The sequence below is a fragment of the Rhodnius prolixus genome, unplaced genomic scaffold (genome assembly GCF_049639745.1).
Source record: "Rhodnius prolixus isolate KJV_2025 unplaced genomic scaffold, Rpr scaffold_7, whole genome shotgun sequence".
NCBI lineage: Eukaryota > Metazoa > Arthropoda > Insecta > Hemiptera > Reduviidae > Rhodnius > Rhodnius prolixus.
Genome location: NW_027411582.1, coordinates 5489355 through 5502892, shown reverse-complemented (window position 1 = coordinate 5502892; position 13538 = coordinate 5489355). Strand labels below are relative to the sequence as shown.

At 32.4% G+C, this 13538-nt stretch overlaps 1 protein-coding gene across 11 annotated transcripts in view; it reads left to right on the top strand.

Annotated features, from left to right (window-relative positions):
* Positions 1-13538, top strand: part of mbc (dedicator of cytokinesis protein myoblast city) — a 40864-nt gene that overhangs the window by 15787 nt on the left and 11539 nt on the right. For 8 of the 11 annotated variants that reach the window (XR_012453710.1, XR_012453709.1, XM_074112913.1 and 5 more), the window contains 12 exons: positions 63-237; positions 1660-1674; positions 5035-5133; positions 7782-7937; positions 8024-8217; positions 9682-9914; positions 10002-10192; positions 10653-10781; positions 10871-10984; positions 11073-11324; positions 11414-11614; positions 12471-12606. Coding sequence is in view for 9 of the 11 variants with exons in the window: in XM_074112913.1 (XP_073969014.1) it covers positions 63-237; positions 1660-1674; positions 5035-5133; positions 7782-7937; positions 8024-8217; positions 9682-9914; positions 10002-10192; positions 10653-10781; positions 10871-10984; positions 11073-11324; positions 11414-11614; positions 12471-12606 (1895 nt within the window). In the remaining 2 variants the exon portion in view is untranslated. The remainder of the gene's footprint in view (positions 1-62; positions 238-1659; positions 1675-5034; positions 5134-7781; positions 7938-8023; positions 8218-9681; positions 9915-10001; positions 10193-10652; positions 10782-10870; positions 10985-11072; positions 11325-11413; positions 11615-12470; positions 12607-13538) is intronic. The other 3 variants (XM_074112910.1, XM_074112911.1, XM_074112912.1) reach the window with 3 other exon arrangements.

The following is a 13538-nucleotide window of genomic DNA, read 5'->3' as shown; positions in this document are numbered from 1 at the left end:
AGGCTGTAATTTAAACTTCTTTCTGTAAAAATTCTAAAGGTTGCCACTCGTTGAATTTTTAGTGAATTATTATGTCAAATGGTGAACAATGTACCACAACAAAGGTTGACCAAACAGAAAATGATGACATTAAGTGATCTCGTCCATTCACCATTGTTTCTACATTCAGATTGCAGACAAGTCTTATTACCCGTAATATTTGGACACATCAAAGACTTACTAGAAGCTAAAGACGAAGTGAGTAATAACTAGTAACAGATAATCTAGATTTTTTAAATTTGTTTTTAGGTTTTCTGTTTTCAAAACTAGGGTTCATTCTCATTTAATTGAATTCTACTTAGTGAAAGTTTTAAAAGAAATTTTCATGATATTGGTTTTCACATTGCGATTATCGGCTTTTCCAAATTTATTAGCCTCAGACTTTTTCGGTGAATCTAAACAATTTGAAACTTAAACTCTTTTTTAAAAGGATTTTTCCAGCTCTACATTTCCAATTTGACGGGACATGTTATTTAGAGGTGACTTCAAATTTGCAGCTTTACAAAACAAAAGCTTTGAATTTTTCTCTCATTTGGAGTGTTCTTTCTACTGGTCTAAGTTATAATTATAAAAAAAAAGTCAGGACCCTAAAGGGGACGTGTTGCCTGTTTGACCAAAATTGGGGCTTTTCAGCTTCTATTACACTCTGGTCCTTTTTTATGTTTTATCTATTTTTTTAATTTACCTAATCTGAGCTTTCTCCAATGGTCTCCGTAAGTGCACTCCCGATGAAGTCAACATTGTCTATTATCCGACAGTGAGCTGTTAGAAGTTTCTAGAAAGAAAAGGGCCGGCCGTGGGTTCGAACCCAGGATTCCCGCGTGGGAATGTAGCACGCAATCCACTTAATCATTTCCTTTATCAACTCCGACCCTCTATTTTCTCCGGTGAGGCAACAATCCGTATGTTGAGAAAAGTCTGTTGATAGGGACCAAATCATCCCGCGTCATCTAATGTATTAATGGTATGAATCATTATTACAAAACAATGATGATTTACACGCTACGGTGATGGGATTCGCCCATTTGCAACACAAGGATACATGGTTATAAGGAAGTAAGGGTCCTGTAACTACAGTGCCAATCTCTGCTGTGCAGAATGTATTAGATCTTCCAGGAACATCTTGAGTGCCCCTGAGCACATGTATTGTATCTCATTATGGGTTTAAAGGAAGGTCTATACGAGCAGTCCCAGGAGAGTACTTGGCTAGCACTTATACCTCATTCTTTGACAATTACGTCTTTCGAAGACCATACCGTACCTTGCTCAGAGTTTTTACCCTTTCATTTAGGGTGAGTAAGAAGGTCTCCTTTTCTATATATTTTTTTTAATTAATCTCTTCGTCAGGTACATGATTTTTTTTATAAATTAATAAACTTTGAACTTCAATGTTTATTGTCAATAGAAAAATAATTTAAATTGAACAAAAATAAAGTAAAAGAATTTGGTCAAATAGTTCATTGCCGATTACTTTTTTTTCTTTAATATTTCTTTATAATCTTTAATATTTCCACAATTAAATCTTAGATTTATTTTATGATGTCCTAAATTTGTTTTATTTTTTGTTGTGTTATTTTTGTTTGACTTGCATGCTTGGACACACAAAAACAATTCACACAGAGTTGTCTTAAACACGTAAGTAACAAAAAATAATTAGACTTTCATTATTTGTTTTATTTTTTTTTTGTGTATTTTTTTAATTCATAATAATTAAAAAACAATTCAACAAGGTAAGTTGTCAATTATTTAATGCTGTTATTTCTGTGGAAAACTCTGTGTGGAAGCACGTTTTATATATATTTTTTCCTTTTGATTAACTTGGTTTTATTTTTTTTTTACATATTCTTGTTTTTTACTCTTCATGGTTTGTTCAGTGCGTGTGTAAAGTGTGTGCGTTTTTGTTTGTCTGTCTGTAATAATATATTAACACTATTGCTTGACGTTTTTTTCGTAACCACGTTATATTTTGAGGCTTATGCCACTTACTTTTTTGTGAGTTATGAGGATAAAGAACTAAAGTTTATAAAGAACTTGTGCTTCAAGTTCCAACCATAAATTATCCACATTATTTACCATCAAGTTAATAGATAATGACGATCTTGTGCATAATCTTGACTTTTTTGACATTGCAAATTCTATTGTAATGCGGATGAAGTCAACAGCGGTTATTAATGCTTAAAATTTCTTGGGTTTAGGAAAAATATGCAGTCATTAAAGCGAAATCTTGGAAAAAGGAAGCTGCCTTTAGAACTTCTAAAACATTTCTATAAGAAACTTTCTGTCTTCTTCTGCATGCATTCCTTGAAACTTTTGCATACGAATTTTCATAAAATGTTGGCCTTTCACGAAATGTTAGCTATTGTTTGTTCTTAATTTTTTTTTCCTCATTTATATTTTACTTTTATTTTGTTGAATAATCTAGAAACACCGAGGACTATTCTATGACGTGTAATTTGCATGTTTGCCAATTGTCAAAATGATCGTTCCATATTTTTAGATTTACTCGTTTAAATAGTTTAAAGTTTTTACTAATTTAAAGTTTTGCTATCATGAACAATAATTATTAATTTAAAAATTGAATTAAATGATTTATTATTATTAATCCTCATATCTCTTACAAGAAGCTTGTCAGTTCTTTGTAAAAAAGTAAGTGGCCAATATTTAAAATTTGTGAAGCTTTTTATTTTTCAATAGATATATTAAAAATCTACGAATAAAGCGTCAGTTATTATTTATTTTTTATTTTTGTGAATTGCTTGCCACAGTCTCCACCTTCCAGCACTGAAACCACCTTGGCTGCGACTTATTTGTGTTTGTTATAAAAAAAATAGATTAATTAATAATTTTTTAAAAAACATGCAGTGCATTCATTGCAAAATTAAAGTGCAAATTAATCCATATAAGAGCACTTCACATATAATTTAATCACAGCACTACATTTGAACATTTTTGGATGTCTGATTTTGGGGAAAAATAGGTTTGTTCATAAATATATATATTATATATGTACGGGATTTTGTATTTTCTCAAAAATAATTTGCTCCTAAAAAGTTATGCATGTTTTGATCAAACTTTGAATGTAACCCAAAATAATATAATTTTTGTATTCTCTGAGGGATTAAAAAAATAAGTTAAGAGGAAAAATAATCAATTAACCACGCCTTTTTGGGTTGTGTTTTGTCCGCTTTTTTATTTTATTTATTTATTTTTGGAATATCATTGCAAACCTATTTAATTTATTTATTATTATTGTTGCTTTTTCTGGGATGCTCAAGCGCGCGAGGCTTAACCCCACACCATTCCCTCCTAAAAAAAAAAAAACTTAAGGCCTCCTCAGAAAAGCCTAGCTCCCTCGAGCTTCAAATCATCATGCATCTCCTTGAGAGAAAAATAACCAAGCGTCCAAGGCTACTATATCTGTTTATCCCAATTCTTGGACTCCTCATTTTTTATTGAGCAGCTGATAAGACGTTCATTAGCCAGTATTTATTAATGAACGTCTTGGCGCTACAACCCGTTGCCAGGTCCTAGCTAGTTTAAAAATTCTACATGATCTCTCTTTTACCTTAACAATCATGTACCATTTCCTGTAGATAGTGTCGCAATTGGTGCAAGGCAGTTGGAAATTGTCTTACGCTGTTTTTCTCTTCAACTTAACCTTCATCATCATTCCTCAGTAAAACAAATCATTGCTTAGACCTGGCCTTCTAACCAGTTTCCGTCAGTAAGTTTTATTTTTATTTTGAGCGGCTGCTTTGTAATGTATAAAACATTAAAAACCGAAAACATCACCATCTAATCGTCACAGCTTAACTCGCCCGTAGAATTATTTGGTCGTTGTCTTTTAGCAATATCTTCGCCTCCCATCCCCCCTTACATATGCAACTATAGCTGCCTAATTGAATAAATTCGAGTTTTTTCTCTAGTTACAAATCGGGGCTCAAATTTGTTATACAACTGCTTTGTAATTTCATTTGTAATAACGCTATCCCTGAGTAGTCAGAGAAATGTTCACCTCGCCCAATATATCTCTGCATCATTTCTTCGTCCACTCTAGCTTAACAAAACTTATTGATCTCTTACTGATCTACATTTCATACAGGGCCTGTCTAAATACTTAATGCAGCCTATCAGAAAATGAAATTATTGGCTTTTTCTCAGATATCTGATGATTCAGTAGTTTTTTCAGACTTTATAAAAAAATTCCTTTCTAAGTGAAGAGTTATTGAGGAACACCTTTAGTGTTCCTTGATGTTTCTATCACAACCATCAGTTTAGGTGCCTATCGCACCTTCTTAACTTCTTTCGACTCCCGCACCTTCCTTAAGCTCTTCGTTCTTAACTTTCTCTCCCTTAAAAATCTTGTAGGTCTCCGTCTAAAGTTCATTTCTATTGCTTGAAGTTTGTTAAGTAAGTACCTCTTACTTGCTTACAGGCGATAAATTAATTTTGTGGATTTTCTTGATCAAAATTCAATTCTCGACATCTTCAATCTTGAAGAAAAAATCTTAAAGAAGGAATAACAATGTGTCGGTGGAACACATGATACCGATTGTCAAGGCATGGCCATTTTTAGGTTCAACAAGGTTTTAATTTACTATTTACAATATCTTCGTATTGATAATTGCAAATGAAAAAATTGTGCACCAAAATATGATGTTTCGGTTATGCGTTCATGATTGCCTCTAATGTTTGTTGCAACACATTAAAAAATATTTGGCTTTATCATTTAACATTTATCGGAGCTTTAATGCTAAATTAATTTCTATTAAAAATAATCCAGCACCCAGGAATTAATTGTGCATTTTGCCTAAAAATTTAAAACAAAACCAGATAAACTGAAAAAAATGTAGGGATATGAAATTTGCATAAAACGGATTTCGCATCACAACATTGAAAAGAAAAACAAAAAATTCTAAAAATTATGGCAATGATTTAAAGTTTTTAATTTTAGTTTTCTGTTTTAAATATTTCTCAAGTTGTGTGATCTGGTAGGAGTTTAGGAACAAAACAAAATCAGTTGCCAAGGTGGCGAAAGTGTTGGGAGAATCCGAGGCGAGATTCCAAGATCTTCATGAGAATGATATTTCCAAGGCAAGTATTTGAAGGTCCAAGATAAAATAAATGTATGATGTGAATAACTCATTGGACTTTTTCTTACTGCAATTCTCAACTTTTTTTTTAGTTTGTTAATGCCCGATTTAGAATTTTCGCCGTATATGCAATATATAGTTTCACTAAAGTGATAAAAAAAGGAAGATATTGTTCAAGTTAACTTGCATAGATAATGACTTAATGCTGTTTGTCTTGATGGAGTTGATGAACTACGAGGGTCGTTTGAAAAGTCCGTGCAAAAATAAAAACTACTTAATTTTTGGGGGTAAACCTTTTTTATTTTTCAACATAGTCTCCTTTTAGGCTTATACACTTCGTCCAACGCTGCTCTAGTTTGTTGATCCCTTCCGAATAATAGGATTTGTCCAAGTCTGAAAAATAGCCATTCGTTTCTGCAATCACCTCCTCGTTTGAATAAAATCTTTTTCCCGCCAGCCATTTCTTCGTATTGGGGAACAAATAGTAGTCCGAGGGAGCCAAGTCTGGAGAATAGGGGGGATGTGAAACGAGTTGGAACCCTATTTACATTAATTTTGCGACCACAACTGCTGAGGTGTGAGCTGGTGCGTTGTCGTGATGGAAAAGGACTTTTTTGTGGGCAAATCGTGGGCGTTTTTCTTGCAGCTCGGTTTTCAATCGGTCCAATAACGATGAATAATATGCACCTGTAATAGTTTTACCCTTTTCCAGATAGTCGATGAGGATTATTCCTTGCGAATCCCAAAAGACAGTCGCCATAATCTTTCCGGCCGAAGGAACGGTCTTCGCCTTTTTTGGCGCAGATTCCCCCTTGGTAACCCATTGTTTAGATTGTTCTTTGGTCTCAGGAGTGTAGTGATGTATCCATGTTTCATCCACAGTGACGAAACGACGCTTAAAGTCCTGCGGATTCTTCTGGAACAGCTGCAAACCGTTCTTGCAACACTTCACACGATTTCGTTTTTGGTCAAGCGTGAGCAATCGCGGCACCCATCTTGCGGATAGCTTTGTCATGTCCAAATGTTGATGCAAAATATTATGTACCCGTTCATTTGAGATGCCCACAGCACTAGCAATATCACGCACCTTCACTCTTCTGTCATCCATCACCATATCATGGATTTTATCAATTATTTCTGTAGTAGTAACCTCAACAGGGCGTCCAGAACGTTCAGCGTCACTTGTGCCCATATGGCCACTCCGAAAATTTTGAAACCACTTATAAACTGTTCTAATCGAAGGTGCAGAGTCACCATAATGTTTATCAAGCTTCTCTTTAGTCTCCTGAGGCGTTTTGCCTTTCTTAAAGTAGTGTTTAATCAACACACGAAATTCTTTTTCGTCCATTTTTTGAAAATCACTCGACTTCCTCGATTCAAACGAATGCCAAACACAAAGAAATAGACCGATCTGGCTGAAACTTGGTGTGTGTTCTTCCAAGAGATGCTACTAACTAAACATAACCTCGATACGCGCCAGTAGTGCTATCTCTCTGACTTTGCACGGACTTTTCAAACGACCCTCGTAACATAGTGAAGATGGGGATTTGCAAAAAAAAAAAATCTGCTGGTGTCAGTAAAGTGTAAAGCCGATTCGAATCAGGTGTAACAGAGGAGAAACTCGGCCTTCGTCAGCTTTGATGTGATTTGCACAATCAGCGGCGGAGGCAGCGAGTGTTGATGCTCAAGATGTAGCTTATGTCGTGTAACACCTGTGTCTGAATAATTTTCTTTACAGAATTTATTAAAAGTACAGATACTTCCTAAGAGCAGTATTTTGCCAGTTAATTACGGCAGCATCAGTCGAAGTTGTCTCGTGCAATGTACAGTCGGCAGATTAGGGCATATCAACGAAATATGAGCCGCCGTCGGAAGGAAAAAGAAGTAAAAAAAAAAAATCATTTGATGTGACCTTCCGTGTGCATTGTAATGCCTACTTTCCCACTATAAAGATAAGTTGTCCGCAAACTTCAGCAACATGGTATTCCAAGGATTGACCTGGCGTAGCTGAAAAATTAATGTGTTTGAACCTTTATATATAATTACGAAAATAATAACGTGCCTTCAGAAAAGCCACATATTTTTTTTATCTTATGTTCTTCAAGACCAAGTCAATTTACGATCAAGGAAAAAGAAAGAGAGAAGGGGAATACTTCCTTCCACTGTCATTCGTCCGCTTCCCCGATTAAACCTTAGGAAGCTACGGCTTTAATAACTTCTTATGTACTGCTATACTGCAATACCATGAAAACTGAGACATCCTGGATAGTGGGGAAAAAATGAATGAAAAGTCTTTTTAGTGTATAAAAAATTCAAATTCAAAATCTATAACGAATAAATACTTCAGCAGTAAGAAAAAGTAAAAATGCATGTTGTTTTTATTTTTTTGTTTATTTTTATTTTAATGCGAATCATTTATCTACAAAGTAGGTATGAGTCGATTTTATAAACTAATCATTTCATTTTTACAATTTTTATTTCGTTAAAGTGTTAGTTTCAGTTTGATGTGTTGAATGAAAAACTTCGTTCAAGGGTACTCAGAAGTCTCATGTAACCTAAATATTAGAATCTTATTTAAAGCTCTCGTTAAAAAAGTGAGATGAAAGTAATGTTTGTTTTATTGTTTAGAAACTAAATTATTATTTTTAGGTGGAGCTTTGCGTGAATATCCTTAGCGATATAATGGAATTATTGTTTCGCGACGATATCGGCACTACAGTGCTTGATCTGACAATCACGATGCACGGCATACTGAGGACGGTCATTCAATCAACCATTGCAATGGATCGAGAGAGTACTTTAGTTGTATGTAATTTTTTTCCCCCGAAATAGTAATAATTATTGTATTGGTTTTGATACATTTACTAACTGTAGAATAATTTTGGTCCTAGGGAAATCTTGTTGCAGTAATGTTGGATATTCTGAGACAAATGGGCCCAAAACATTTTGATGATTATATAAATAGATTCCCTACCAGTACGGACCTATTGGATTTTTTAATGGAAATACTGTTAGTTTTTAAAGATCTCATTTCCAGACCTGTGTATGCTAAAGATTGGACTGAAATGATATTATTGCAAAATAGGTAAGTAATAATACGAGGTTTTCTTAAATTGAGTCTATTATGGGTTGACCCTTAGCCAGTCTGCTCAAGGACGCTTTATAGAACTCAAATTATCTAGAGTAGCTTCCGAGTTTCCAGCAGGGTAGTTCTTATTTGACTCTTAATTCTACCAATGCGATTTAATGTTGGAAGCTCAGTTATCGTCAAGCAGTTGTATCAAATACTTGAAATATAGGTTTTATTTCCATGTTTTAAATTTTGTTTTTTACAAGAAATGCTATTTCATGTTCCTGGCACATAAAAAAAATGTGTTTACGCACGGTCTATGTATGTGTCCCTGTGAACCACTTGCTTCTAAAACGAAAATCGCAAAGAGTTCAAACATAAAAATTAGACCAATTTGGAGTTTGCTTTCCATTAATTTGTGTAATACGTTTTGGCATCGTTATAGATCTTCTGTAACAATTGTAAATACTAATTTTTGGAACATTTACATTTATTGCACTTTATTTTCTTCTTCATAATATATTTTCGTATGATTGTAGGTTAATTAGTTTTACATAACTTTTTTTTTTTAATGAACATGCGTCTTTAAAATTATTTAATTAAATTAATTTTGGAAGAGACGAACAATAATATTGTAATTTATAACAATATAAAACTTATTAACATGTAATCATATCATTGTAAATAATGAAGACGAAAATAAAATACAATAAATCAGAATGTTTTAAGAATTAATACATATTACTACATACATATATTATTAATTGTTACTGCAGATGGCATATTAATGATGCTGGAACGTTTTTGATGTAAAATTAAGCCTAATTGAGGTATTCCCAACTACAATCAAGCTTTTATTATATTCTTGAACAATTTTGCCTTAGTTCAATTTACCTACAATGCCTGTAACTTTTTATTGAAACTTCTTTCCTGAAAATGTTATGTTTTTTGCTTTTAAGGTAGTTTCTAAAAGGATCACTATGTTGAGCTTTACTCTAGTGTTCCTTCAGAACAATTTACTATTCGCCAACATTATAATCACACTGTAATGTTGAAAGATAGATTTCAGTATTTCCTAACTTTAGATAAATCTGGTAATCAGAAATGTGATTTAACAAAATATATTTAAGACATTTTTTGGGGAATCTCTTGAATTAGGCTGTATACAGATTTTCTATATATTAGAAATGATTTGGCTCACATATATATTTTATCTTTTTTATTTAAAACATTTCTCTGAAAAAGTTATTTTCGGGAATTACTAATAAATCTGAAAACTTGTTTAGTTGGACTTCAGTGCAAGATTAGAAGTTTCTCCTAATGGAACCCTACCATTAATTTTATTCAGAAACTAACTAAATCTCGCCTCCTCTTTTTATGTACTATACTGGCAAGAAAGTTTGTGATTTTAGAATTGTATTAGTTTTTCAGTTAAAGAAAATCATGTGGTTGTTTCAATTTTTTTTTTTTTTTTTTCAGCATTATATTGAAATCTCTCCGTTACTTTTCGCACACAATTCGTGATTACTATTTCCAAATGTTTGAACATCAAGCATGGAATAACTTCTTCCATTGCGCTATATCTTTTTTAACACAACCTGCTTTACAATTAGAATCATTCAGTCCAGCGAAAGCGAGGAGAATAGTAGCTCGTTACAAAGATATGAGAATGGAAACTGGTTTTGAAATTAAAAGTATGTGGTTCAATCTTGGTAAGTAAAGGTGGAAACAATAAAACTTCTTTTTCAATTTTATTTTAACTATAAATCTATATTTTTATTACTTTTATATCATCTTAGGTCAACATAAGAGACATTTTATTCCTGGAATGGTCGGTCCATTCTTAGAAATGACTTTAATACCGGAAGTAGAATTGAGAAAGGCTACTTTGCCAATATTTTTTGATATGATGCAATGTGAATTCTATTCGAGTAAAGATTCCAGGGATTCACGTCGTGATTCTACACATATTAAGGCTAATTTTAATGATGTAAGTTAATAAATGACATTAGTATTTTAAAATTTATTATGAAACTTCTTTCACCTTGATAAAAGATTAATTTTATCAATTTATTTTCATGTTTCGGATACCTTTTACTTGGTAAATAATAACTTCGTAAATTCACTTAGATAAATTCACAATTATCTGGACAATATCTGTAGATTTTATTCATAAAACCTTGTTTTTAATTTTTTTTCTGACTGATTTCGGGTTTTCATCCATCTTCGGAGTTATTTAGATACCTCTTAACTGAAGGGAAGAATTTGAATTGGGATTTTGTTGATACAGTTCTTAACTTTTCTTCACGAAAACATTTTCCTCTAATACTGACTTTCTTTTATGGGGCTTAAGAAAGAGCAAAAATTTCATCTCTACTATTTTTATTATGTTTATTTTTCCCCAATAAAATTGATTTGGCTAAAATACATTTTCCTGCTTAAACTTTCAGTTTGAAAATGAAATGATATCCAAATTAGACAATTTAGTAGAAGGAGGTAGAGGTGATGAAGATTATAAGAATTTATTCTATGAAACAGTTGGTGTACTTTGTAGTAATCATTCTACGTTGAAAGATTCTGTTAGTATTTGATTTCTTGGCAACATTCATTCATTGGTTAAGTTATTGTCAGTAAATGATTATTTATTCATTTTTGTGTTTTAATTCAGGGCGTACGATTTGTGCGTACAGTAACTCGCCTTATGGAACGCCTTTTAGAATATCGTTTAGTGATGAATGATGAGAGTAAAGAAAATAAAATGAGTTGCACTGTTAATTTATTAGTAAGTAGATATTTTTTATAGGATTTAAAAATTATTTATATTAATTTTTCAATGAAATTAATTATTTTTTTAATATTTATTGTTTTAGGATTTCTATTCTGAGATCAGTCGTAAAGAAATGTATATACGTTACTTAAATAAACTATGTGCTTTACATTTAGAATGTGATAATTTTACGGAGGCCGCTTATACTTTAAAATTACATAGTAAATTATTATCATGGAGTGATAATCCATTATCATCTTTGTTGAGATCATCAAATTATCCACTTTGTACGACGCACAGGTCACTAAAAGAAGCGCTCTATTACGATATTATAACGTATTTTGATAAGGGAAAGGTATTTTCAATATTTTTTCATAAATTCTAAATTTTTTCAAGTGGAGAAATCAGCTAATCAAGTTTACTTTGAATATTTCAATATTATAGATGTGGGAATGTGCTGTCGAAGTCTGTAAAGAATTAGCTAAGCAATATGATGAGATGACTCATGACTATCATAGGATGTCGATAATTTTAAGAAGAATGGCCGATTATTACGATAAAATTATTACGAAACTTCGTCCAGATCCAGAATATTTCCGGGTGGCTTATTATGGACGTGGTTTTCCACCATTTTTACAGAATAAGGTGAAAAGTTAAAATATTTATTAAAGGTTTTTCCAGAGTGTTCAGGGCTTATTTGGATATTGTTTCTAAATGTGTATCTTCTAAGAATGTATTATTGGAACAGTCATTTTGTAACCTTTTTATTTTTATTAGTCTTTAATCTTAAATCTTTTCTAGTTTTTATGTTTTAGTGTAGCTAGCACTTTTACAATTAGTGTTTTGGTAAAAAAAGAAAGGGTACTTCTAAATAATACATTGCTTCCCGAATCTTCAATAAGTGGTTGTGATCTCACGTTCTCTGGGCGCTTGTCGTAAGAAGATCCATCTTCGTTACATTCAATTCTAAAGACCTAAAGGCTCGGGCATTCCATCTTTTGAGACATGAGACGTTAACTAGCCTATTTGAGATTCGATTTAATAATTGCGGGATCTCACATCAAATTCTTTTATGGAGGAAGGGAGAAGTTGGGTTTGTAAAGAAATAGTTCCGTCAACTACAGCTCGCTACTTTCAAAAACATGACATTCGATATGCTGATTGTTAGTTTGATCATCGCTCTTGATTAGATTCTTTACTTGGTTTTCGTGAAGGATTCATAATGATCGTTATGTAACGAAGCTGACATCATACTTTTTCTGTACATTTGTTAGATTTTTAAGCAAAAGGTAACTTAAAACTGCTTCAGATGAGTTAGACTGAGTTTAAGGGCTAATAGTGTTTTTAAGGACATTATTCCACTTGTGATTAGGTTTTTTTTTAAGACAGTTATAACGCTTGTCCCCAAAGTAGCCCTGGATATCCTTGGTTTATTTATTAAGCAACTTGTACTTAATTTTTGACGAGCATAACATATATGCAGTAAAATGCTATCTAACAGGTTTTCGTCTATCGTGGCAAAGAATATGAAAGATTGAGTGATTTTTGTACAAGAACTCTTAATCAGCTACCCACTGCGGAACTTATGAACACACTTACACCTCCTGGAGAAGATATTACAGAATCTAATGGACAGTGTATCCTTTATTTAATTTTGTTTCTCTATATCTACATGTTTGATTTCTAAAAAGATACCAACGCATATGTTAGTTTAGCGGTTTTAGCTAAATTGACATGAAGCTTCCTACCGAGTTGACGTATAAATTAATTGTGCATTATACCACCTGGTTAACTTACCCAGTTATACTTATCAAGAGTAAGTAATATTGATAAGTAAAGTAATAAGTTTTATTTATTTAGACAAGAAAAGCTTGAAAGTTAATTAAGGTATAAACTTTTACTCAAATATGGCTTTTTTGTCTTGTACATTTCTGTAAAGACAATGATTTTAAATCGACAGTTGTGATAGAATAGTGATTTGGCGCTTTTGAAGCCTTTATTCACATTCTTTTCATTCATTAACACAAATAGGTTTATGATGAACGTAGTGTGTACCAATTATGAACGTGAATGGCTTGGAATATCAGCAGCTCCAGGGCTTGATTGAAATTGAAGAACTTGATCAAGGTATGGAAAGTAAGAGCTTTCGAGGTAATTGAGATTTTATATAAATATATAAAAAGAACTCTAAAGCACCAAATCAAGATTTATCGCAATTGTCAATTTAAAATCATCGTCATTACAGAAACTTACAAAGCAAAAATGCCATATCTGGGTATAACATAAAGTTCGTTTATTTATGTTTATAAAGTGTAACCTTCGATTGCTGACTGATTGAAGGTTACAATGTCTGTATGCATGTAACCTTCACACAGACATGTAGTGTTGTGCAAGATGGGAACATGAGTGAAGTCGAATACTTTACACTAAACTGATAATCTTCCTCATGATAGATGCAAGTCCGAAACCTGTCAGAGTTACAATGCAAAATTTGTTACGACAGTGGAAATCATGATATTTAGCACAGCCAATCAAAACAAATTTGATTTTATTTAAAATTCGTTTTCTT